The sequence below is a fragment of the Aythya fuligula genome, chromosome 13, assembly GCF_009819795.1.
Source record: "Aythya fuligula isolate bAytFul2 chromosome 13, bAytFul2.pri, whole genome shotgun sequence".
Classification (NCBI taxonomy): domain Eukaryota; kingdom Metazoa; phylum Chordata; class Aves; order Anseriformes; family Anatidae; genus Aythya; species Aythya fuligula.
The window spans coordinates 20,910,127-20,936,232 of NC_045571.1; the positions used below are offsets into that span (position 1 = coordinate 20,910,127).

A 26,106-nucleotide genomic window follows, 5' to 3' on the forward strand; every position below is an offset into this window, starting at 1 on the left:
TTTCTCAGACAAGGGGAGCATCTCTGGTTTAGAATAAGCAGAGCTCATCACTGTGAAGTGTTTTCACCCTCCAGACTCATGTCAGCTGTGTTCAGCGAGCACTGCTGGCACAGGGACCTCTCCCAGCTGAAACAACCAGGTTCAAAGGCACAGGTCTGAACAGCATCTCTCTGTACAATATGCAAAAGAGGGCAATGCAGTAAATGGGAAGACAACACAGCCCAGGGGACAACCACAGTCATAACTGTAAACACAGGACAGCTGTAAGGAGGGATTTATTTCCTTTGCCACCACCCTCTCCACCACAGACAGATGTAACCTGCCTTGCAGGAAAGGCAGCTTAGTTACAAGGACAAGTCACGGGTCTAGATAGCTTGCAGTTCTACGGTCTGGAAGAGTTGCTGCATGGTTTTGGGTAAATTATTAACCTCTCTGCATTTCTACTTCTTCAGTCTCCAACAGCTTCCCAGGGGAGGGAAGGGAGAGGGAGGCATGCCTTTCTTTCAGTTTCAGAAACCACTGCTACCACAATCATTTGACACATGGAATGGAAAGCTGTCATGGAGGTCACTGCATTTAATTTCCTAGAAATTGCTTGCTGCAGCAAGGCTACACTGAAGCATATCCGCAGACTAGCTCTGCCACCCTGTGTCTGCTGCAAAATGCACTTGCTTAGTAGCTTATCAGACCTGTGGATTTCTTCCTAGGTCAGGCACACCAAGCAGAAATGAAGCCCAGAGAAAAAAGCAGCAGCTCATGTTCTACATAAACTGGGACTCTTGGAGTCTGCAGGTAAGGCCACAAAACACAGCAGCACACTTCCACGTGAAGTACCCTGAGATACCTAGTACTGCTTTTGGTACAGTCCAGCTACAGCAGCTGACATTTTTAGTTGGGCTAATCCATGTGAATTGCAGACATGTCATTTGCTAAGAAGGAAATCCCACATTTTCTTCAGCAGCCTCCTTTCATACTAGAAACCCCCATCAGCCTTTTGCTTACCTGCCTGCCTCACTCAGCTGTTTCCCGCTGCTTTGGTCATGTCCTGAAGGTCCGTAGTCCCACTGCACTTCCTTTGCAGCTATGTAGTATTTCCGAACTTTCCCCTTCAGGGCAGGTTCCAGAGCTTGCTGAGAACAGGGCCGGACTTCGTAGAAAGCCCCCATCCCAGCTGCCCAAGACATGGTGGAGGACACACAGGCTTAATGCCTCTCAACCAGCAAACAGTCCCACCTTCCTACCACAAACCAGCCATTCCTTTTCTGTTGTCCCCAAAGGTACATGGCTGGGAGGTGATTAGAAGAATGATTTGAAGGTGATTAGAAGGTGATTTCCCACAGAAAGGATTTTTAATGCTGGTAAACAGAGCTTCTTACCTTAAATATTAGACGCTAGATAAGGATAGACAGAGAGCAAACAGACCCTTCTCTCCTCAGATGTACCATGCCAGGGCCTCTTACAGGGACTACTGTTCTTAGGGCACTGCCTCATTTTAAGTTTCAGCTGTGCCAGTGTTCATCAGTGACCAATGTAGAACATCATTATAAGTCACCCCTGGTAAGCTTAGCATATATATTAATAACTAACCCACCACAATTTATACAAGACAAGGAATCACCCATTCAACTATGGACATTTTTAATGGGAATGCTGCCCAAGGCACTGTCCCCTACCACAAAGTGCATTACAAGACCACACGGGGAGAAAAAAGGGAGGCCACCGTGTGGAACACATTCCAGTGTCTGTCTTACCTTCTATGTGATCATTGAGCTGACAGCTCAGGAGCCATCTCCCAGGGTTACTGGGGATCATGTCTGCTGCAACAAAAGTGGCTGGGAAAAGGCTGGCCACATCTGTCCTGTGGCCTCGAATGTTGAGTGTTTCTCCATGGAAGTAGGCTGTATGAACATCGATTTCATTGCCCATTCCAAAGAGATGCCATGAAATGTGATCCCCAGCACACATCGTCAACACAGGGAGATTCCCAAACACAAAGCCATTAATAGCTGAAAAAACAAACAAGTCAAAAATCAGAGATCAGAAGAAGTGCCTTCAGAGCTTGTGCCTGCAGCTGACAATACAGACAGGTTTGAAGGATAGACCTACCCAGAACTCATACTCTTCTTCTGGAGAGCTCAGTTACAGAAGTCATTTCCTAACATGAAGCACATTCAGAATCTCCAAACAACTAAGAAAGGCTCACTCAAGCCAAAGATTAGATCAAAATAACATGTTTTCCCCTGGAGTTGCTGCACTGTCCCTGTGACATTGTTTGCTTAGCATGTGATCTCACAGCTTTCTACTACCCTTTTTCCCTCTACCTGCAGCCTGGTATACAATGGCAGATGTGCATTTCAAGATACTAGAGCACTGGCACACCCAGAGTATCTGGACAAAGTCAGTAGCTTCACAAAGATGACACTGACCGTGCATTTTGTTACTCTCTTGGAACTCTTCATCTTCTTTGTCTACAGAGCCTGGATCTGTGCAGAATGACGCAATGTTCTCATCCAAGTACCAGCTTAGGTTCTCATCCACCACACTGAACATCAGAAAGAAATCGACATCCACATCCTGGCGTCTTTGAGAAGTGCCAGTCAGTATTCCTAGGGTGAAAGAAAAGGTGAATGATTACCCATCCATGCAGAAAAGCAAACATTGGTTTTAAGGGTTTAAAACACCAACAGAAGAAAAACTTCTTATCACACAAGTCAGAGACAGATGCTTTCCCCACCATTCTAGCATGGCTCACTTCAGAGTTCTAGCAATTGCATCCATTTCTAGTACACTGCTGCTACTATATGGCTCAATCCTATGCAGCTCCAGCTCCGCATGGCTGAACTGCAACTCCAGTGTTCTCACTTCTGCTGAAATCAAACAGTACCCCTAATTTTTTAATATACAAACTAGATATCAGGCAAGATTCCCCCTCCTAACATGAATTTAAACAGCCCTCTCAGATCAAGAAGCCTACAAGCTCAGCTGCCTGGCCACTAGAGGATAAAGACAATGCAATGATCAGAACCCAACCAGAACACAGGTACTGTCTTCTTCAGTCATGTCACATTTTCCCATTTGGTTGGGAGCTGCCTCCTGGAGTATCTTCTCATCCTGTCCTTACCCAAGTCACCACAAAAATCTTCACAAAATGAAACTCAGCTGCTTTCCCTGGGAACTTTTACCTTCTTTGCATGTAAGTAGCGGCCCAATTAACCCAGATGCAATATCCTTTGGTGCATCAATATGAGAGTGGTAGATCCAGGTCAAGCAGTTTGGATCATCAGCAGTTGGGCTGTGATCTTCAGGAACAGTCCAAGTATAGGTGTAATTCCCTCCTGGGGGGACAGCATCATCCTTCTTCTGATCCTGGGGGGACATATCAGGATACAGGGATCCTAGAACAATTGAGCAATCACAACATCCATTCAAGAAGAGCAGAGATGTCCAAACATGTAACCTTATACTGAGCCTCTCACACTCAGTAGATAGCTGTGTATATATTTGGGTAGCAGCTTTCAAATCAAGACTCAGCATCCCAAGGTTGAAATAGCACTTAATGTCATTCATTAAAGAGAAACTGAGTCACAAAACCCTTGTAAGGCAACACGCCAAGCAAACAGATCAGCACAGGCTCAAAGGTTATTGCCATTCTGCCTACTGCTGCTTGGCCTTCAACAAGGCCATGTGTAGCTCTCTGGCCTCATACTTTATCATTCCTGTGAAGCTCAATGAAGCTTATCACACTCGTGGCTCTCATACTGCAGCACTTTAAACAATGAATATAATATTTTCTATGCCACTTTCCCACTAGCAAGCCTTGGAAGCTCTACAAAAATCAAGCAATCCAGACTGTGTACTTTAATGTCCAAGTCAGGAAACTACTCCCAGACCCATAAGCCTACAAACCCAACATTGTGACTTAAAGACTGAAATACATTTGCTTTCCAGCAATACAGCTCTGGGCTAACCAAGTCTGTGGATTCTTTACAGACATTTCTCCTCAGTGTATACTCCTCAGTTCCCAACCAGAAAAATCCATCTCCATTTTGGCAACGGCTCATTTACCTTCAGAGTCCTTTTCGTAGAAGACACCATGAGGATGGATTGTATATGGCCGACTAGCAAAGTTTTTTAGGTGTACTTTAATGGTATCCCCCACTTCTGCTCGGATGATGGGCCCAAGAAACCCCAGCCAGCCAGGTTTGGGAATCTCAGTGGTGTAGGTGGCATCTGTATATTGCTTGTACACAGATTTCTTGTATGTGCTTCCCACCCTGTCTTTGCCAGACTGCAGGAACATTGAGGCCTTTCTGTTAAATTCAGAAAAGGGAAAGGCACCGTGAGAAATGCATTATACAAAACAGCTTGTCGGTAACACAAGAGTAGTGATGACACGTAGCTTTCTCAGGTAAGCCCTGAAGCTTTCAGCATCACAGAGAACCTCCCATGCTCTACCCTAACACACCCTAAACCAGCAGCAAACTTTCTCTTCCCACCTATGGCTGCTGTGACACAGAACACAACCTATTCATGAAATAGTGAGTGATACAGCTGTCTGCTTTGGAGCACATGAAATACAACAGGACACTGGCCAGTTTATACTTCGGTGCGCCTGGAACCAGGGCCACAAGTACAGTCAGATACCAAACTCCAGCCGATACACAAAGCCATGGCCTCACCCTCCATTTGTCATGAAAGGACAAAGTGCACCCCTGAACTGTGCAAACAAAGAATGAGAAAGATGGTGCTTCTCTGACAATCACATGTAAGTGACGTGGGAAGACCAAAGCCCTTCCCACTCCCGCTTCCACCTTTGTCGGTCCTTTGGAAACTTATCTCAACACCTTTGTGGGGTTTGCTGCTGGATCACAAGAAGGGATGAAAAAAAGAATCACATGAGCTCTCTGTCAAAAATCCAGACTAAAAGATGCTTTTAGACTCAACGTACTCTTAGCTACTTGTATTATGACAGACAAGTCAGGCAGGTATGTACCCTGCACATAATCAGCTTTCAGAGTTAAAAACTCATACAGGTACTAAAGTTCAACACAGGAACATATTTGCTCTTTATGACTATGTCTTAGTAGATAAGAGATGAGTCATGGTACAGGTATGAGTAGGACAGGCCTGAGTGAGAGCTCAGGTAACTTCTCTCACCCCCTTGGAAACCTACAGCAACATACATCCTGAAACAGAGAAACTCAATACCTTGCTCCAGAAGATGAACAGTGGAGGCAAAGACCAATTAACATTGCCTTCGTCATTCATTGTATAGCTAGAGCCCAGCCCCTCACCATCTAAAGCTCATGTTTCTGAGGTCATCCCTGGAGCCACTATTATCAAAGTGTATGGACAATTTGTACTTTTTTGCATATCTGCCTCTTTCCCTACATAGTTCATTTCTTCCAAACAAAACACATTCTTCAAGCATTTTACCAATTCTAATATTCATATCAAATTATTTTCTTACTGCTAGCAATTTGACTTCTGCAGTCATTGTACAAGTCCCAATAACTAATTGTGTGCAGTGACAATTTAAATACTTCAAGTTTAATAGCCATTACCTTCATTTTCTTCTCTTCATGTGTTATGAGAGAAAGCAAACAAAAAGCACTGCATTTGTTATCACTGCAGGAATTGGTGAAAACACCTTTATTTAGCCTGAATTTTGGGGAATTTCTTTTTCTGTGAATACTTTAAGTCTACTCAGCATCTCCTGAGAATGGGGAATTTCTCATGCTAAACTGGTGGCCCTTGTTTTTCCTTTGAACCCATCCTAGTCCAGTTGCGTCACTTTGAAACAAAATGTTGAAATCCCCAAGTGTTATTCTGTGATTTATTATGGCATGTGAGCATAAACAACAGAGCAAGCCAATAAACACAGTTTATAGAAAAAGGAAAAAACGCAAATATCTTAAAAAGCTGTGGAAAGCAAGACCAAAAAAATCTAAACAAAACAACAACAGAAAAAATGCCTGGGGTTTTGAAAACCAGAAACAAAAACTGCTTTTGTTGTGACTCAAAGCAATTACTGCAGTTTCTAGATTTACTTTTCCCCCCCAAAAAAACATTTTAAAAACAACTAAGGTTTCACTCACGAAGCTCCATCCAGTCTAAGGCTTGAAATCCCATTTACATAAAAAAAAAAGCCAGCTTCATTAAGTCATTTTCATCAAGGTGAAAACTCATTATGTTTCAGGATAAGTAAGCTGATCTCCAGCTGGAACTACGAAAAATTAAACCCCAGGGCAGAGTATTGCACAATCTGTTCTATTATAGTGTTTGTACTTCCCTCTAGCATAACCAACATTGGTCACTGGATGCTCCATTAAATTGACCATTCTTTTTCCCACTGGTACAGTTTCGTACAATAAAACAAGTTAACCATTAAGCTCATAAAGACCAGACACTTAATCCTGTCTCTTGCTTGCTTAGATGCCCCAGAATACTTGCATGAAGTTACCCAGAAAATTACTAGTTTAAGCTAGCAGACTTTAACCAGATTCAGTTCTTACAGAGCAAAACATACAGGCTATGTGCAATGCTTTGATTACTGAACATGTTCTTTCCTGTCGGAGCATAGTTCCAGTCCACCTCACGGATCCCCAGGTAATAGACTCGGGTGATGCCTCCAGCAAACGTGGGTGTTGGCAAATGGATGCAAAACAGCAACAACCAGAACAATTCCATTGTGGCCAGAAGTGAATGCTTTGGAGGATAAGCCTATCTGGGGGAAAAGGAAAAACAAACTTAGTAAAACAGAAGCAGAATGACCTCATAACTTTATCCTAAATAAGCTGGTTTGAAACTACTGGATATTTTGAGAGGGTGTGAGGACATCAGGTAGAAGTCCTGCTGTGGTCATTAAATATCCATGGGTCTGAGACAACAAGGAAATCATCCCCGTAACACACAAGGTGAATGGAGTTTATGCCAGTAAACCGTGCTTCTCTCATAACAGTTTAACTTATTGCTTTGTCTTTTGAACAATTTGGCCACATTACACGTTTCATAATGTTGTGCTGCTAACTTGGTAAGATTTCACTCAGTAGGGGATAAGGTGAACAGTCACGGTGTTTGTTAGCAGAGCAGGCAGCCATAAATACCTATGCTGTGCAACCATCTTAAGGCCTGGGGGTCCTGAGCAGAATGTGCCACAGGCAGTGGAATTTAAAGTGATCAGTTTTTCCCCCGATACCAACATCCCAAATCATCTTAAAGGTCTGCATACAAGGCAAAATAAAATAATCCTGCACAAGAAACTTGATTGTTAACTGTTGCCTATATCCCTCTGCTCAACTAAGCCACCTGAGAAGTATGACTTAGTAACTATGAAGTAATTGTAAATTTTAACTTTTTTCAAGATTGCTCTTATATTAACTATTTTCTCCACAATCTAGATCATGAAGTAAGGACCTTACTCATAAAACTTGTGATTGACAACAAGCTTGGTGTACGTATGAGAAACATTCTGAAGAGAGATCCAATGCAAGTTGCGGAAATTTTATGAAATTGAACCAGTATTCACAATATTTTACCTCATTGAAGAACTACCTGCATGAAGAAGAAACTGATGCAATATGGAGGAGTAGAATTACACCAGAGGATAAAAAATAGCTTGTGAATAAAATGGATGAGAAAATAAATACAAATCACAAGAAAATGCTTAAGAAAGATCTCATCTGTTGATGTACTTAAAGCTGGATGCAGCCAATAACCAAACTGACATCTAAAATATATGTCCAGCTCTTTATACGCATAAAAGCAACTTTGAAAAAGTTCAGCGGAGAGAAACAGGAAATGTGAGAATAAGAAAAATCTATCAAGGATATTTAAGGTAATCAGCTTTCCTGAACTCCAAAAAGAAGGGGATGGTGACATAGCACCACACCAAGCAGACAGGGTTTTGTTTGCTTTTATAAAGAGGTTTGTCATTATTTATTCTCCCGTCTTTGGTAGTAACAACATGAATTGGAGTTTTATTTGTGGCAAAAGTAGATATTCTGTAAGGCTTTGGCTAGCACGGCATCACACACAAAAGGCTTTCCCAGGGAAGCTGTGAAATCTGTTACCAGATCTGATGCCCAATACATTGGATTCGACCCCAGTACACTGCAATGGACAGGACACCTACTCACATCACTTCCAACCCGTAATTCTGTGATTTCCAAACATGCTGTCCTATTCTCAAAAGCTAATTATCATTAAGTATTACTGGTTCCAAACATGCATTAAATTTAGAAGTTGAAAGAAAGCCTCTCTCCGCTTGGAAAAACCTCCTTCCCTCCTTCCTCAGAAGGAAGGCGTGGGGATCTCCCCTGGATTCGAGGCATCCCCGCCCCCCCCGCACGGCTCGGCTCTCTCTCCCGCAGCAGCTCTGTCCGCGAGCCCCTCAGGAGGGCAGCGCCACGTTCCCAGCCACGCACCCGAACGGCCCCGGGCGCAGCCCGGCCCCGGCCCCGGCCCCAGCGCCGCGGGGAAGCAGCGGGGCAGACACCGCATCCCGCGGCCGCTCGCTGCCCGCCGCCCCCGGCCCGGCCCCGCGGCTGCCGCCGGTGCGGAGCCGGGCGAGGGGCTGCTCGGCACCCCAAGGCCTGGGCTCGGGGAGCTGCAACCCGCAGCCAGCGCCAGGGAGACCGAGCTGGGGCTGGGCGCTGCTGAGACCGGGCATTCGGTGCGGGCCAGTCGTTACAGTCTCTGATCTTACCGGCTTGGACAGCGGTATCTAATCCTAGGAAAGGGCAAAGCTTAGGCTGCATACCAAGGCCGAGCAGTGACTCTTGGAGCTGGCCAAGAAGCCTGCCTGCCGACAAGCCCCAGCTGTGTCAGCCCGCGATTTCTACGTGCCCGAGTCCCTGCCTCCCACATTAAAGTTCAGCGCTGCATCATCGGAGCCTTTATCTGATAAAACTAGACCAGAAGCCGCGGCAGGCTAAATGCCGTGCGAATTCACTCTGGTGTTGAGCGAAAAAGTCAAGGAGGAAACCTTCCCGACAGCCTAACGAGGTTTTCGCGGCCGCCCCGTCCAGAGCCCGGGCACGGCTGGGAAGCGGCACAGCCTCGCCCAACCGAGGCTCCCCGGGCCGGGCTGGCTCTGTCCTCAGGTTGTCCTCACAGCATCTCCTCACCACTCAGTTACTCTGCTAACGGACGGCGAACAACACCAATAACCTTTACGTCCTTTTTCCAAAAGTTCATTTTTCATTGAAATCTGTGACAAGAAACAAAAAAAAAAAAAAAAACAAAAAACAAAAAACACAAATTGTGTGTTCTGGTCGTCAATGAACCTCGACGTTTTACAGCACAGCCTTCACTCCCAGGAGTTAGTGCTGCCGATCCCTTAACAAAACCGGAGCTGCAAGCAGAAGGCAAGCCCGGATTTCAGCACACCCGCTGGCCGATCAGCCCCCGTTCCAGCGGATTAATTCCGTCTGCCCGCGCCCCGGGCTCTCCCCCGACGTTGCACCCGGGGAAGGGCACTGCCCGGGGGGACACGCGCGCGGCGCCCCGGCCCCCCCCGGTCCCCCCCCCCCCTTACTTTTTGGAGCGGGGCAGGTGCGGGACCCGACGCGGAGCCGTCAGCTGGGAGCCATTTCCCTGCCGCGCCCGCAGCGCACCGCGAGCTGCCGGGCACGCACCGAGCGCCGCCGGGGACAAAGTCTGGGCCGTAAAACGGGGCGACGCCTCGCCGCGGGGGGGCGGCCGCCGCGGGGCTGGGGCCGGGGGCACACGAGCCGCCTCCGGGGGCCGGCCGCGGTGACCCGCGCCCCCGGGGCCGCCCCGCCCGTCCCCCCGGGGCGGCACCAGCCTGCGGGACCCGGACCGGGACCGGCCCCTCCCGCGGGACGCGGCCCCTTTAAGGCCGCCCGGTGACGCCGCCGGCCCCGCGCGCGGCGCTCCCCCGGGAGCACAACAAGCGGCACGCTCGCGGCGCGGGCGGGGCGGGGCCACGCGGCGCGCACCAATGGGCGGCCTTCCTGCGCCCCGGGGCCCCGCCCCGCGCGGCGCGCGTCACGGCGGCCGCCGGGGGCTCCGCCCGGCCCGGCGCGGCCCGGTCCGCCCGCAGCAGCAGCAGCAGCGCCCGGCCCGGCCCGGCTCCAGCCCCAGCATGCGGGAAGGGTCGGCGCTGCCCGGCGGCCCCGGCGCCGCCGCGGTGCCCGGCTTCCTGGCCAAGCTCTGGGCGCTGGTGGAGGACCCGCAGAGCGACGACGTCATCTGCTGGAGCAGGGTGAGCGCGGGCGGGGGCCGCGGGGCTCGGGGAGGGGCCCCCAGGGGCTCCCCGGGGGCGCCGGGCCGGGCCGGGCCGAGCCAGCGGAGCGCGGCGCCCCGGGGGCCGATCCCCGCTGTGCGGTGAGGAGCGGAGCGGAGCCCGGGGCCGGCCCTTCCCGTCCCGCAGGAGGGGCCTCTCCGGGCGCGCCTGCCCCGGGGCCGTCCCGTGCCGCTTCCCGGCGTGCGGCCTGCCCTCGCCGCTGTCCTCAGGCCGTGCGGCCCGTGCTGCTCGTCCGCGCCGCTCTGCCTCATCCTCGTGCTTCCCGAGCAGCGCCGGCACCTGCCCGGGCCCGGGGCGCTGGGAGCCGGGAGCAGCGGGCCTGGAGCCGGGCCGGGCTCGTAGCGGCTCCGCAGCGTTACCTGGCTATTTTTAGCGGTGACATAGCGCGTACAATGGAAGAACCGTGTCAGGAGCTAGCCCGACTCCGGCCGGCGGAGATAAAAGCCCTCTAGTGGCACGAATGCCGTCGTGCTTGAGCAATATTTCAGTTTCCTCTGAACTGAGACAGAAGCAGAGCCATGGTTGCCGTTTTTTGCTTTTTTTTTTTTTTTTTTAGAGCTGCTTTTCTTTGGCTTTGGGTAAAGTCTTCAGGGTTCCAAAAACTACCCGCTATGCAAGAGGAGTGTTCCACGTAACAATTTTTGTTGTTTAGGATTCAAACTTGTTAGTACAGTCCCCAGTGCTCATAAATGACCACATAGACAGTACCCTTTCGCCAAGTGTTTTGCCCTTCCATGTCATAGGAACCGTTTCCATCAGTTTATGGTCTTGGCATAAAAGCAAAACCTTAAAAATGCTGTGCTTGTTCTCTCACTGTTATTTCGGCTTGCTTCCTAGAATGGTGAGAACTTCTGTATACTGGATGAGCAGAGGTTTGCTAAGGAGCTGCTCCCGAAGTACTTCAAACACAACAATATCTCCAGTTTCATACGACAGCTGAACATGTGTAAGCATCGTCTGTTTGTGTAATGTGTGTATGCATGCTGCCTGCATTGCTGTACTGAAAAAAGATTGTCACCCTGATGGATCAAGCTGGACTAAATCCCTCGATTATGTTTTCTGTGCTCTACTTGTGAGCGTCATAGGCATGTTACATAATGGATATCCTATAACTTGTACAGGCAAAGAAGCTGGAGTGAGGTGGCAATCCAACACTGTGCAGGGCTGCAGCACAGCAGAAGTGGTTGCTTTGGAGCTGATAGTTTATGGGCCGTGTGAAGGTATAAGCTGTACAGAAAACAGCTGCCTCCTTTAGAATTTCCATTTGGAGGAAGAGGGTTAAGCCATTAAGTAAATCCTTTTCGGGAAAGGAGAGGATCTGAAAGATGTTCTGCATCTGCCTGTGTTTCTTCCATGAACTGTAACTATTTGGGAGCTAAGTGGTAACACCAAACTACAAGCTGTAAATAGTCTGCATGCCTTTACTTTGTTCAGTACAAATACTTCTTTTTAAAAAAAATCTTCCTATTTCATAATGTTAGAAGCATGTTTGGCTCCAATGAAACAGAATGATAGAATTCATCATGTAGCATTGGCAAAGAAAGTTAATTAACGGCAATGGATTGATAATAGTAACAGTGGCTTACAGGGAGTTGTTGAGAAGATTTGGAGGAACTCTGTTCTTGCCCAGATTTCCTTGGTCTCTCTTAGCCAATGTCTATTCAGATTCTATGTTAGACATGACAGAGAAAGTGGTCGTATAGTATCCTTGTGCTGCTGTTTGAGTTAAGAGTTGAGATTCCATACTTGTGTGTCAAAGGAGAGTGCAAACAAACAGTTGTCAGTTACCTTATGGTAAGGCTGAACGCTTACAATGCTGTCCTGAATGCTTACTCTTCATGTCCTTATTGGACTGATGGCCACATCGTTTTCCTGCTGCACTTATCCTAAGCTTTGATTGAAGTTTTCTAATGAGCATGCTGTTGAAGTGCAGTGAGGCTGGAATATGTTAACCGTGTTAAAAACTTGCATGAGGAGAGAGATGCATTGGTCTGTCAACTAATTTGCGTCTACCCTTTGGTATTTCAAGCCATTGTGGAAATTGGGCTGGTAATGTTGTATTTCAAGCAGGTAGTCTTTAATGAAAAAGGTACTGCATGTGCGTGTGTTTCCATAGGTCGAGGGCTAATTTCTCCTTGCATTGTTCTGTAGACCCTGGTGGTAGATGACAGCATTTGTTTTGATATGTAGTTGCCTGAGATTGTTAACATGAAAGGAGAGGTGCAACGATAATATTTTAGTTGTAATGTCCTAATTAATCTCACTTTTGACTGTCTTCTGTGATTATTTGAACATTCTTGTCTTGCCATTGGATACTGGAAAGCCTCTGCCATGCATGCTGCTTGTACAGCCTGCAAGATTATTTGGTGGCATTGTAGATGTGTCCCCTGTCTGTGACAATCGGAGCAGTGAAATGACTGAACACCAAAAGTTCCAGCACCTATTAACTGTATAGGTGTAGGTATTTCAGTAGTTATGGGGTTTTCTTTAGCTATGTTCTATAGCAGTAAGCTTTACACTGAAAGAAATGACTTTTCTTTTTTTTTTTAATCCCTCTCCACAGATGGTTTCAGGAAGGTGATTGCTCTGGAGAATGGTATGATTACAGCAGAGAAAAGCTCAGTCATTGAATTCCAGCATGCATTCTTCAAGCAAGGGAAGGCACATTTATTGGAAAACATCAAGCGCAAGGTATGGTCTATGCATGTATTTACTTTGCCTTTTTCCTTATGAAAAGAAGCTTATCTAGAGGAAGTATGGGGGTGTCAAACACTTTACAGCCAACAAATTCCACGTGAACCAAGGTTATGTGTTGTCAACTCTTTGTAAAAAGAGTCACAGAATGAAAGAAGTAAAAGAAGATACATTGTCACTTGGTGGTCATTGAAAATTAGCAAGGACTACAGCAAGGGCAGCAGTAATCAGTTCATTTGGACAAGCTTGTATGATTTATATTGTTCCTCAAATACTATATCACCAATAAGCTACATCTGGTTTTAGCACTTACAATTTTCTTTTGTACATTCAGGCCTTGTCTGACCTGTTTCTGCACAGATATTTATCTTGTACTTGCGCATTTCAGCCCATAACATCCTGGCTGCCAGAGAAAGACACTATCGTGGTACATCATGTTGACATTTGAACTTCAGTCTTTTCTTTGGAATGTCGTAATATGGTAGCTACATTGCCCAAGTTAATGAAAGAACAGGGTAGGCTTGAGGATTAGCTGGGGAGCCATAATTGTGTTTTGATTGATTCTTCACTGTGCTGTCTCTGTTCAGAATCACAATTGGTCAGATACAGTTGCACGGTTGCTTCTCTGACACAGGCCTGTGCTTTTCCCAGATGCTGTAACTGCTAACTTGTTTTAGCTTGCACACCCTGCTTTCTGGTATGGTGAGACAGTCAGCTGCTGACGTTATGTATGGCACCATGTATCCCATGAGCGTTGCACTGGGTGGAGTATTCTAGATGGGGAGACAAAAGCTCTAGTTAGTGCCAAAGACATTCACACAAAATGGTTGAACATGCTGGTGAAACATACTCTTTGTTGCACAGGAAATGTGATTTTTGCAATGTCTGTTAGCTTTTCTTGCTCTTTACAGCCTGGAATTAAGTAATATTTCAGTTTGTGCTATAAACTGGCTTTCAGGCCTCCAACAGGAGTTCAAGTTTGAATGCAGGGCTTCCTTGACTTACTCTATTTTACTGTTAGGTCTAGGTTTTCTGCTGATGCGCGTCAGTCTTGACACCCTTATTATCTAGTTACAGACTCTGAAAAAAGTAGTTCCTTGTACTCGGCAGAATGCTTTAGTTTGGCTCCTCTATCTAGAGGCAGGCCTACGGTATTTGAAATTTCTACCTTCTGTCTGCATCTTTTGCATGTCTTTGCCATGGACAGGTGGTATGCTAAGAGGAATCAGATAGTCTTGAATTTCATTTGGGATAAGCATTGTGTGCCTTAGCATAAGGTATTATCTACAACAAACAGCGAAGGGTCCAAAAATGTAGTCAGAGAACTGTTGGGCCATTCATTCCATCCTTTGTAACACTGGACCAGAGAAAACAGTTATATCTGTGCAGTGATTGTTGAATGTTATAATTGTGTTGTTTTACCATGAATTGATGGAATATTATTTTATAACACAGTTTGTCAATTTCTGACCACTTAATGAACTGGGAAAGGGGGGGGATCTGTAAGCCAATAACCTGCATGGAAGCTATCTGACACTTCATTAAGCTAATGTCAGATGCTTCCACCTCTCTCTTGGACTTTAAGAGAATAATAAGTAAAATCATAGCATGCTGTAGGTTGGAAGGGGCATCTGATGGCTGTCTGGTACAACTTCATTTTATTTGATTATGGTCAGTATTTGGCTGAATGTTTTGCAAAATTATGTCTACAAAACCTGTACATACCATTCATATTTGTGATGAGACCTATCATTTTCAAAACCTTGAATTGTATATAAACCATCAATGCCACCACCACAGACTTACTGAAGGAAATTAGAGAATTATGACTGTGGAAGTGTGAAGAGGCAAAAATGCGCTTTTTGCTTTCTGATTACTATTCCACCATCATTTGAAGAGGAAGCATTTATAGATTTTGCTGTGGGTAGAAAAGCAGTTTGGACCCTGACTTTCTGGAGACAAGCCTCTGTAATCTTGTAAAGTCACTGCGTGGAATTGTAATAGAGGAAACAACAGTATAGGGATCTGTGGTTCAGCTGGTGTAGGACAAATTTTCCAATCAGGTAGGTGTCATGTAAGTAGATTCCTGTTTTTTCCCCAATAACTTAATGGAAATTTGTTACTCCTGTGCTGGCAGATTTATCCGCAGTTAAAAATGAATGTGACCATACCCTCTTTTACTCCTCTATTACTTGTTTTGCTTTTGGCTGGTGGCTTACACTTTGACACTAGAGGGCAAGCTTTCTTCAGACATGTCAGAGAGAACCGCTTATGAAAGGCAGTTTTCAACCACTGGTAGGGATTTTAGCATGAATTACAATGGTGCCATTCTCTTGATTTCATTGACATCTTGTTTTTTTTCACATGGTTGAGACTGTCCTAAAGGCTGTCATCTATAACAATTGTCTTGTTTTATGATACACAAGTTTTATATGATCTTACCTAATATTTTAATGGAGTTTTTACCTCTTCTACAGACTAATTACACTGTTCATTTAGAAAAAAGTATGAAAGGCACTGTTCTTAGTAAAGAATGTGTAACTTGATCCTATTTTAGGTATCTGCAGTAAGAACTGAGGATCTCAAGGTCTGTGCAGAGGATTTACACAAAGTACTCTCTGAAGTCCAGGAAATGAGAGAGCAGCAGAACAACATGGATGTCAGACTGGCTAACATGAAGAGGTACGCTCTGTTTCAGAAGCACTTAGGAATTGAATGGGGTTTATAGCTAAAGGAGCTTGACTCTAAACGTGTTTCAGTTGAAACAGGTGATGCTATATTCTTTTTTTATGAATCTGCATTCTGTGCCACACAGCATTTTGAATAGTTTGTTTTCATAATTCAGTAACAGACCAGAAATTCAAACTGGGAGTTTCTTGTCTATCTTGAGATGTCAATTTAGTTGCCATCATCTATAGTATTTTTTTAGGGGTATCAAATAATTTCCTGTTCTAAACACAAAGCAGGGCTAGATGCAACAAGGGAGAATTAATGTTTGATTTTCTTTCTGATCAGAAATGGACTTTGTGTGTCCTCATCTCTGTTCCTTCATATGCTTTTTGCATGGGCACTGGGAGTTCACTCAGATCACTGGCATGCAAGTGGGTATCAACCAAAGCTCAGAAGATGAATTTACTCCCTCTGTTCATATTGTTTTGTTTGTTTTTTAATATTTTGAAACTTCTGAGGTGGTCTGTGTTACAAGTAGCCTGTTTCCAAACACCAAGTCTTAATTCTAAGCTTTAGAGGCTTTGAAGGAAGGAATACCTCAGATCAAGATTATTGATGGAGCAGCAGAGAATGAGAATGTGCTAATTAGTGAGCATTTGGTCCTGCTTGGTGGAGAATGGAGTTAGTTTAACCCAGGGCTTATATTAGTGGATCTGACTAACTAATTGTTAGTTATCCACAGAAGGAATGTTGCCATTGGTCCTGCAAGGTACTGTGAAAGTTTGAAAGCTGTGAAACTAAATCATATAAAGTAAACTCTGTTCATCCTCTGTCTTCTGATTTATTCTGCATTGCAGAGAAAATAAGGCCCTGTGGAAAGAAGTGGCAGTTCTAAGGCAGAAGCACAGTCAACAACAGAAGCTGCTGTCTAAGGTACCATTGCAGCATCTTCAGTGCTACCATCCTTATTCCTGCCTCTGTGATACTTGATGGCATTCTTTGCTTATGTAGAATGATAAATGACACAGAGCTGAACAGGCTATATTAATACAGCACAAAGAAAATGTTCACAGTTCCTGAGTGTCCAAGAAGTAGCACAGCAAAGAATCCCAAGCAAGGGATTTTTCCTTTTACTAAGGAAAATCTTAGTAAAAACAATTTTAATGTGTTGAAATCTCAGTGAATCTTATTTGGAGAGAAATAATTAAATCAAGTTGACCTGGGGTAAATGTGGGGCAGGAGTCATGGTAATGAGCAAGATACTGCAGGCACACAGAATGGAGCCTGTGAAAGAACGAACCAAGGCAGACTTAGAATATTCAAGAAGTCAACTTGGAACCTGGAAACAAAAGGAGTTGCTGCACTGGATCAAATTTTCTCTGGTTTATCCCTCAGCTTTTTCTGGTCTGGAGTTTTCCATAGTGACTTGCGGTGTTATATTACATTTTTGTAAAAATCTGTGCAAGTGAAATAATTTTTCAATGGCTTTTGTAACTTTTTTTTTCTTTTAACATAAAGGTACAAATGGATATTTAATTTACCTGTTAATTTCAATCACAAAAATAAAGTCTGAGTTAATAATTTAATATTCTGATTGCTAAGCTAATCACTTGGTTTTGGCTCTCTGTTTTTTCTTTTTAGATTCTTCAATTTATACTAAGTTTGATGCGAGGAAATTATATTGTTGGGGTCAAAAGGAAAAGGTAATTACTGGATAGGTCACAAACTAGTGTCAGATGTGCATTATGGGGATGAATCAACTTCTAGAAGCAAGATACTTTTCTCAAGGTGCATGATGAATATTTTTACATAGGATGGGAAGAGAATATACTATGCATTTTGAGGTTTGAAGGGAACGGTTGCCAGAAATGGTAGCTCTTTAAAAAAAAAAAAAAAAAGTGCCAGTGTTACTGACTTATCGCAAAACAAAAAGTGTGCTTAGAGTGTAGTCTGTCTGCAGTACGTTTAAATAAACAATTTCAAAAAAGCCACTTTTAGAAATCAAAGAGTAGTTCTTACTGTTACTGCACATATTTGGCATTGCTACAGCTGTTTACTACAGAAGTATACACTAAAGTCATACTTTGTCTCAGGTCTCTAACGGATGCTGCAGGTGCTTCACCTTCCAAATACAGCCGTCAGTATGTTCGCATACCTGTGGAGAGTGGCCAAGCAGTAAGTCTTTCTAGGGAAGGAGACACTGGGTTGGACAGGATGCTGTACAGTGATCTTGAAGTCTTCCTTACAACTGTTAATATTCTGATCTTATAATCAAATGCACTCTATTTTGAAATGGGCTGATTTAAAACATTGCTCTGTCTGCAAAATCCCACCAATCCATACAACTTGGCATAGATGAAATCTGAACGGGAGATAGAAGCTTCAAGAAGAAAGGAGATTAAACATTAAAAATAACAGACTTTTTTGGTTTATTCATTCTATTTGCTATATATTGCAGATGGCTTTTTCTGAACATAATTCAGATGATGAGGATGGAAATGGTACAGGTCTCATCATTCGAGATATCACTGATACCCTGGAAAATGCCACCAATGGTCTCCTTGCTGTGGCACACACAAGTGGCAGAGCCAGGTACGTATAGGGATGTGAAAGTTAACAACTGAAGCATAAATCCTAGTAGTTATGTTAATGTAAGTTACCCAATATGTTTTGGGAACCCACCTCTGAGTTTCTGCTCTATTTGTACATTATAGGTCTGTTTGTAGGCTCTCTAGACTAAAAAGTAGACCAATCTGAAATTTTTTAGTTCCAGAGACGCAATGTTGTGAGTTTCCCTCCCACTAAATGTCCATGTATTCTTATGCCCTCTTTGGTCTGTCAGAATTTAGTTATGTGAAGTCAAGCTGTTCTTTTCCATATGTCCTATATATGAACTCATTATCAATCTGAAGAGTTACAGAGCCGGTGTTTGGTCTCCATGCTGGAAGAAAAAAACATGAGGTTTTGTTAGCAAATTAAAAAAACAAAACAAAACAAAACTGTAAGAATTGAACCTTTTTAAAAAAATCACATTTTATTCTGGTCTATTCTGTATAGCAGGTATGAAATAAATGCAAATAAAAGGCTTAAAGGGGGGCTTTTCTTTATAGAAACTGAAAATGCGTGACTGTGACTGTCAGTATATAAAGGGCGGTTATAAGAGATGGAGAGAGATTTTTATCAGTGTCTTCAGTGGCAGGACAAAAGGTAATGGTTTTAAACTGACAGAGGGTAGATTTAGCTTGGATATTAAGAAGAATTTATTTTGTGATTAGGGTAGGGAGGTGCTCTAACAGCCTGTCCAGAAAAGATCATGGATGCCCCATGATTGAAAGTGTTCCACGTCAGGTTGGACAGGACTTCCAAGCAACTTGAACTAGTGAAAGATGTCCCTGCCTATGGCAGGGTGTTTGGACTGGGTGATCTTTAAAGGTCCTTTCCTACCCAAACCATTTTATGATTGTATGAAAATGGGGCATTCTGCTCTGATACATGCTGTCCATAGAAATTGTAACAACTGATTCTTCATCTGCCTTTAGGAAGGCACTTTCTTTTACAAGACCAGTTGGTTATTTGAGCTCTTAATAGGCTTGACCTCACTAGGTATTAAGATGTAAAATACTAAGCTTCCAGTGAGCACTAACACAGTTGATATTCTCCTGTGTCTTGTTTCTCTGTGGGTTGCATTTTAGAGAGACACAGACAGCTCTGGATCCTGGCTTACCTATTTGTCAAGTATCACAGCCAAATGAGTTAAATTGTGTAGAACCTATCCCTCCAGTTCATATAAATGATGTCAGCAAATCCGGTGAAATAGGAAATGTTGCTGTGGAACTCCATGCTGCACAAGCTAATGCTCCAGAAGACCCTGCATCAGTGATTGACTCCATCTTGAATGAGAATAACTCTGGAAACCAAAGTGATCCTTTACTGGACAGGTATGCAGATCACTATATTCACTTATTTCTGGACACTTACGCAGTTGTCTTGCAGAATCTCATTATTAAACAGTTCTGTGTCATAGTTTTAGAGGATGTATCTAGCAGAACATAGTGAAATTGCTTTTCAAACATCTCCAATGAAATGAGTTTTCTCCCCCTTTTCTAATAGGTCTTGAAAAAGACAAGCATTAGCATAGACTAAAAGCAGGGCAAGTTCATCTGGAATCTGTTCTGTCAGCTGTCACAAGTTTGCCTTGACTTCTGGTATTTCTTTTGGAGCATTAGCGTGGTTGGTCTGTCCTGTCAGCCCTTGTATCGCCAACTACTGATGTTGCCAAGTGTGCTGCCCAACAGCAGATCAGACTAGAGATTCCAGTAGGGAACCATGCACCTCCTTGTTTCTTAGGACTGCCTTGAAATCGTACATTATTTGTAGCTAAGTATTCCAATACAGAAGTAAGCTTGCAGCACAGTGAGAAACTCAGTACTGGGCCACATGTGCCACTTCCTTTCTACTTCATTTATTGTCCCTTGTATCCTGACCCCAGTCCTTACAAACACATACAATTAGGTAACAATCTGGTGTTCCTGTTTCAAAATAGATACCTAGTGTTCCTTCAGATGCAGATTATCTGTAGTCCTTTGCTTATCATTTATTGTTCACAGGTAAAAGCTTTTGGACCTTATCCTAAACAGATACTAGTCCATAGACTGAATTCTGAGAACATTCAAAAGATATTAAAATGAAAGAGGAAATAGTTACATGAGGAGGATTGCTTTTTTGAAATGATAGCTGTTATGATACTTGCTGTACAGATGGCTTTCCTTGCATGTGTTCTGCAAAGAATTGGGCCATGGAAATTGATACAGCAATGTGGTTTTGTTAATTTGGCCATAAGCTGTTCTGGATTGTGAGCAACCCTGTCTGGCTGTCATCTCGCCCAACAGCTGTAATAACCAACCAATTAGCAGCTTATAAGAGGTTTTTCCTGTCCTGTAGTGTAAAAGACGACCCTAATTGCTGACTGTTGCTTGTGGTAATTTTCTTTTTTTCAGAGAGGAAATTCAAGATTTTCTTAATTGTATTGATGCCAGCCTTGAAGAGCTTCAAGCAATGTTGTCTGGGAAGCAGTATAACTTTGGCTCTGAAGCTTTCAGCGATGTGAGTGGCTTTTCATTTATTCTGGTTTCTGAAAAGTACAGTTTAGGTTGTGTTACAAGATTTTATGGATTTGTTCCATGTTGTAATGGGCAAGTGAGAAGAAAATCTTGAAAAGCAAATAGTTATGGATAGAATTGTACATAGTCATCCGAGGAGTCTAACAAAATATAAGGTAATGCTGAGAGCCTTTTTCAGTTTATACAGTACTTTCATTTCATATAACTTAAAAACAACCAAGTTCTCTCCTTCTTGCTGTTTATTGTCACATCCTGATTACTGATCCATGTGCTTCCTTGGGCAGATGAAGTAGGATCTCTCAGAAGTTTTAATAACCTTATTATGTCATAAACTCTCCTATATATGGTCTGTTTCTGTTTTCAGACATTTAATCCTGAGCTGCCAGCTCTGGATATGAACTTGATGGAAACTCCCCCTGGTATGGAAAATGTAAGAGTAAGATTTGCTTCTGTGGTGGGGAGGGCTAAAGTGATTCTAAGAGCTAAACTTTCCTGATGCAGTTTAAGGGTAGGGACCAGACTGATAGCACAGGATGAAACTGACATTTTATTTAATCCTTATGACTTCATGTTTTCTGTTATTACTGTTGGTGTACAGGAATGTAATAAGGTTCTCAAAATAAGCTTCTTAAATTTCTAGCTGCAGTAACACACTCAGTGTGCTGATTTCAATTGATACTTTGCTTAGAATAACACTTTGCTTTATAAATGTACCTGAGAGCATAAGGAAGAGGGAAACACGCTGGTGTTTGCTGAATGAGCTGTCTGCCTGCCCTGAGGAACTTTTTTAATTATTCCTGTCTATTAATTCTGTATCTTCTGTTTAGAAAGAACAGGTTGGAAAATCTAGTCTCTGTTTTTGGTCTATGTGAAAAGAGTTTCTTGTTTTGTCTTTTAGTCAAGTAATAACTACGCCTGGGATTGTAGTTCAGATTGTGTGCCTTCGTCTGCTGGAAGGCTGAAGAAAAAGTATTAAACAAAGAAAAAAAAAGTAATGCGGTATGCAGTATTTATTCTAAACATGTCTGCATAAAACTTCCTCAGAGGACATGCTAAAGCTCAGTACAACTTTCTATTGAATGGGGCCCAAAAAAGGAATGTCTTATGTTACAAAAAAGCCTTGCAAGTGTCATTTATTTTGTAACTCAGCAATACTATTTGAACTAGGACTTCTCTGTCATGGGAGCTTACATCACAACTGAGGTAAAATCCTGTTGTGTTCGAGCAGTGCTTGTAAAACTTGATTTTATTGCTGAAATCATGTGTAACAGTGTTATTCCAACAAAGCAGACCATAAGAAAGCTTTGGGCTGGGTGGGTAAACTGAATATTTGCTAATCATGAGATTGTTTGGCTCTGGTAAGTTAAGTTTGTCTGTATTTCATCTTGCACTTTTCTGAGAGTTCCTGTTTGCCGGCCTCTGTGGAATAATGGGTTTGTGGGGTCAGGAGTTTACATTACTCAGCGGTGTCATTCCTATTCCCTCCTCCTTTCACCTTTAATTATGTTAACCAGCCAGTTAAGAACTGGATATTTTTGTTAAGCATTCTGTTTTATTCTTTGTCCATTTTGCTTCAGATTGCGAACTTGGCAGACAGCACTGAAGATCTAGGAGCAAGTGAGAGAGAAACAGCAGGAAGCAAAGGTGGGCAGGAAGGAACAGCTGTGACAATTCCAAACTCTTCCAAAACTATGTATTGAAATGGAATTTTTCTAGCTTGTAATACGGCTTAATTCCTTCTTTGGCCTGGGCTTAAAAAGTTCTTAAAGACTGGGATGTTTCACTGACTTTAATGAAGCTGTACCTCAATCTTACAGGCCCCGTTCTGTTCCCCATGTTGGTGTTAACCGTTCCTCTTTTCTTATATGTGACGGAGTGCCACAATAAGGAGCAGAACTGCAAATGTCATTGTGGAAGTATCTCGTATATGACAACACCCACAAATGAAGTGCTACTCATTCTACTTTAGTGATGCCAGTGCATGCAATATATTCAGTGGCCTGAAGTGTGTTTTAGATACTGATCTTAGCTGTAGGTCTTAGTCATTTCCAACTGTAGATGTGGTCTTTCAGAGCTCAGCTGTGCAGTTTTCTTTAGTGAAGCAAGTTTTGAAGCACCTTTTCCAGTGTTCCTTGCATTCCTTTAAAGCATTTCACTTTAAGTGTCGTAGGATCCTGGAGTTTAAAATGTTTGTTTTCCCTCAGATATGCAGCTGATACAGTACAGGGCCAATCCTCTGCTTTCATTATTTGAAGAACTACCTTCCAGTGAAGCCACAGGGAAGACAGAGGATCCAAAAGACCTCCTCTTGGCCCCGCTGGAGGAAAAACCTGCTCTCCAACCTCCTTCAGGTGGTGAAACTGTCTTGCCATTAGCAGCTCCAGAAAACCAGGCAGAGCCTCCGGATGCTCTGGGAATGGGTGATCCACCTCTCCTCTCAGAAGATGGGAATGGAGAGTATAAACTGTTTCCACTCTTGCTCCTCAGTCCTGTTGCTAACTTCATAGAAGAGGCCTCTGAGATAGAAACTTCTTGAACTCATGTAATATGTATAACTGGCGTAGTGGTGTGAAACAGACAGCAAGGATAAATGGATCAGCAAGAAGTTTGATCTTCTCTCTCCTATCCTGCTTACTGGGTGTCATATTCTATATAGACAAGAGAAAGTTCTCTTTCTACAAGCAAGGAGTGCATGTGGAAAAGCTGAAAACAAGCTCAAAGCAAGAGATAATGGGAATGAAGACATGGGGAGGAGGGAAGCGCAACCTTTCTGTAAACATACCGCAATGTATTCCATAACTGTTTTAATCTGATATCCTTATTGCAAAAGGAAATCTGTTTGTATCCTGTTTGTAAAATCTGGCTGTTTTTTATTAGCTATGTAGTAATGTCGTGTGTAATGTTTCAAACCTGAGTTTTACTCTTTCTGAGATGTTTCAAGAGGTGGCTTGTCTATTGTTTGGAGTTTTTTTAATTTGAGGTTTCTTTTTTAATAGTTTGTGGCTACAATTGTTTGCACCTGCTTAGATTACTTTCCTACTCCTAGATTTGCTCCTAGGTACAGGGAACATTTTTTCCTATGGAAAATTATATTTTAACTCTGGAATATTACTTTTTAACATCCTAACACGCATCCATTGCCATGGATTGTAGGTGTTGCAGTAGGAAGTGCTTGCCACTGGGCGTAATGCTGATTTCTCATGCACATTGTGTGGCAGCTCTTCTAGGGTAACTTGCACATAGGTCATTTGTTCTTGAAAATTGTGAGTAGAACTGATTGGTGAGGTGTCTACTGAAGTCTAGCAGCTATCCTTAAAATGTCTTTTAAAAAAAAAATAAATCCTTAAAACAAAAAAGGTATGGGGTAACTTGCGCTGACATAGGACATTCATTTTCTCTTCTGCTTGCAGTATGTAGTTGTTTATCTGACCTCACATGAACAGTGGACTTTTTCCTGCATTTTCTGCTCATGGGATTTTAAAGCTAAATTGACTAAAATCATTTGACTCCATTGACAATGAATGACAAACTGGTGTCTGCCTAATTAAACTTTTCCCAGAATTCTGTCCTACACTGTTTTCCAAACTTCTTTGAACAGCTGTAATGTAGACATCAGCATTTATCCACTGTTGTCAGTGGGACAGCAAGTGCTCTTTCACTGATACCAAATCTTTAACAGTCTATCGCAAGCCCACACAAACCTGAAATTTGCCGTAGTCATACAAAAATGTTGGGGCTTGAAAAGGCCTGGAGACAAGTAGAAAAAGAGCTGTGTAATGCCATATGGTATTTTCTACTGCTGCAATTACTTGGAAAAAAACAGTTTTAGGAAAAAGTCTACCTACAGGCTTTATTCTCTGAAATTTCTGAACTAATAGTTCTTCTATGCTCAAGAAACCAAGTTATTTTGATATACTGAAGCCTACAAGATAATGCATGTTATCTATGCTGGCCTGGCTAGATTGGGTTTGTGCTTCATTTTTAAATCTTTTGAGTTGACAAGGGAGGATCTTTCTACTGAGTGTATGTGTGTGTATACCTGTAACACCTTCAGTATTGTTTTATTCCATTGTTTATAACTTCCTCGCCTCTATGACCCTTCATGTTCGTATTTGATGAAATGCCTTTTGTCAAGTATGTCTTATTCTAGCCTGTCTCAGTCTTTCTTTTTGCTTACTTTTCTTTCTTGAAACAAAGGGCTGAATGGTCTTAAGTTTTCCTGAGCTGAGGGAAAAATGAATTGGGTTCTGGTTGGGTTTTTTTTTGTTTGTTTGTTTTTTTATTCCCAAAGGCCTCAATTTTGCCAAGAGTGAAACAGTAAAAAATTTAGAGACTTCTTCTGCAGTATTTTGGCAGCATAGTGCAGAAAACAAAGTTCTTTGAAGGGTAAATTTTCTGTAATGTCCATTTCCTGAATAGGTTAAACTGAAGAATAATTCCTGTAATGGATTAATGTCGTGTTCTTCCATGATGGAATCTGATCTCACTGCATCTTGCTATCAGCTGTTTGATTGAACTGCATAATTTTTTTTTTTTTTAACACAATTCGTCTCTTAAGAAGTTAAGAAACCAAGGCTTAAGAAAGCTTCAAATAAGAATTTGTGAATCTAAGTCTGGTTTATGTACTGGTCTAAGAAATATATGTATTTGCAAGTTTGTTTACAAAAATTGCAATGAAAAGGGGAAGGTTGAATAGCAAGGAAAAACACCATCATGCACTGAAGTAATTAAACTATTGAATTGCAAAACTGTTACGGTGTTTCTTGTATGTTACTTTGACGTCTGTTCTTTGTTCCTCTTTTGCCAACACATTTCCCAAACCAGCTTACTGAACTATCTATCTAGAAGGAAGAACGTCAATGCTCACTAACCCATTTCAATATGCAGCTGCTGCTTGTTCAATAACTCGTGTACTAAGGTTAGCCTGGCAGCTGCTTGCAGAGATCTGAGCCTGAGAAAGAAGGAAGTTCAGATTTATTAACCCATAGAATCAAAGCTTATGGCAGTAGGACTGACTGCCACTGATTGTGTTAGGTCAGGTCACATTTGCAAGTTTGTTCATTGCCTTTGTATAGTTTGCTGGGTGCCAGCCTTCACATCTTAGCACTGAGGGGACCTGATACTAAGTGATCTTTCATAGACAATGATTCTTAGGCCTTCTGCCTGTTCCATCACCAACATATTTTGCTGTTTCAACAGTTGGGATGATTCTGAATGTACTTATGTACAGAGTTCAATCATGTTTGATATTTGGGTACATTTGCAACACAAAAAATGTTTCAGCCCTTTAGAGAGGTGCATGGTCCCAGAGGATTCAGGATCCAGGGATTTCTCCCCCCTCCTTTGAGCCCA

At 43.1% G+C, this 26,106-nt stretch overlaps 2 protein-coding genes across 5 annotated transcripts in view; one reads left to right on the plus strand and one right to left on the minus strand.

Annotated features, from left to right (window-relative positions):
• The window catches only part of HEPH (hephaestin), a 25,825-nt gene extending 15,143 nt beyond the window's left edge, over positions 1–10,682 (minus strand). The window contains exons 1-7 of one of the 4 annotated variants that reach the window (XM_032196499.1): positions 10,630–10,682; positions 6,530–6,723; positions 4,066–4,310; positions 3,183–3,395; positions 2,427–2,606; positions 1,752–2,006; positions 1,003–1,171 (exon numbers count right to left, since the gene is read on the minus strand). In XM_032196499.1, the coding sequence (XP_032052390.1) occupies positions 1,003–1,171; positions 1,752–2,006; positions 2,427–2,606; positions 3,183–3,395; positions 4,066–4,310; positions 6,530–6,690 (1,223 nt within the window). In that variant the 5' untranslated portion in view covers positions 6,691–6,723; positions 10,630–10,682. Of the gene's footprint in view, positions 1–1,002; positions 1,172–1,751; positions 2,007–2,426; positions 2,607–3,182; positions 3,396–4,065; positions 4,311–6,529; positions 6,724–8,707; positions 8,738–9,538; positions 9,597–10,629 lie in introns of those variants that run through there. The other 3 variants (XM_032196501.1, XM_032196500.1, XM_032196502.1) reach the window with 3 other exon arrangements.
• LOC116494573 (heat shock factor protein 3) lies at positions 10,095–25,508 on the plus strand. The gene is made up of 13 exons (XM_032196503.1): positions 10,095–10,228; positions 11,108–11,216; positions 12,834–12,961; positions 15,522–15,646; positions 16,492–16,567; positions 17,276–17,337; positions 17,728–17,809; positions 18,093–18,226; positions 19,327–19,572; positions 20,632–20,737; positions 21,119–21,184; positions 22,332–22,398; positions 22,959–25,508. Exons 1-13 carry the CDS (start codon positions 10,109–10,111, stop codon positions 23,288–23,290), a joined length of 1,653 nt encoding a protein of 550 aa, XP_032052394.1. The 5' UTR covers positions 10,095–10,108; the 3' UTR covers positions 23,291–25,508.
• The last annotated feature ends 598 nt before the right edge of the window (positions 25,509–26,106 follow it).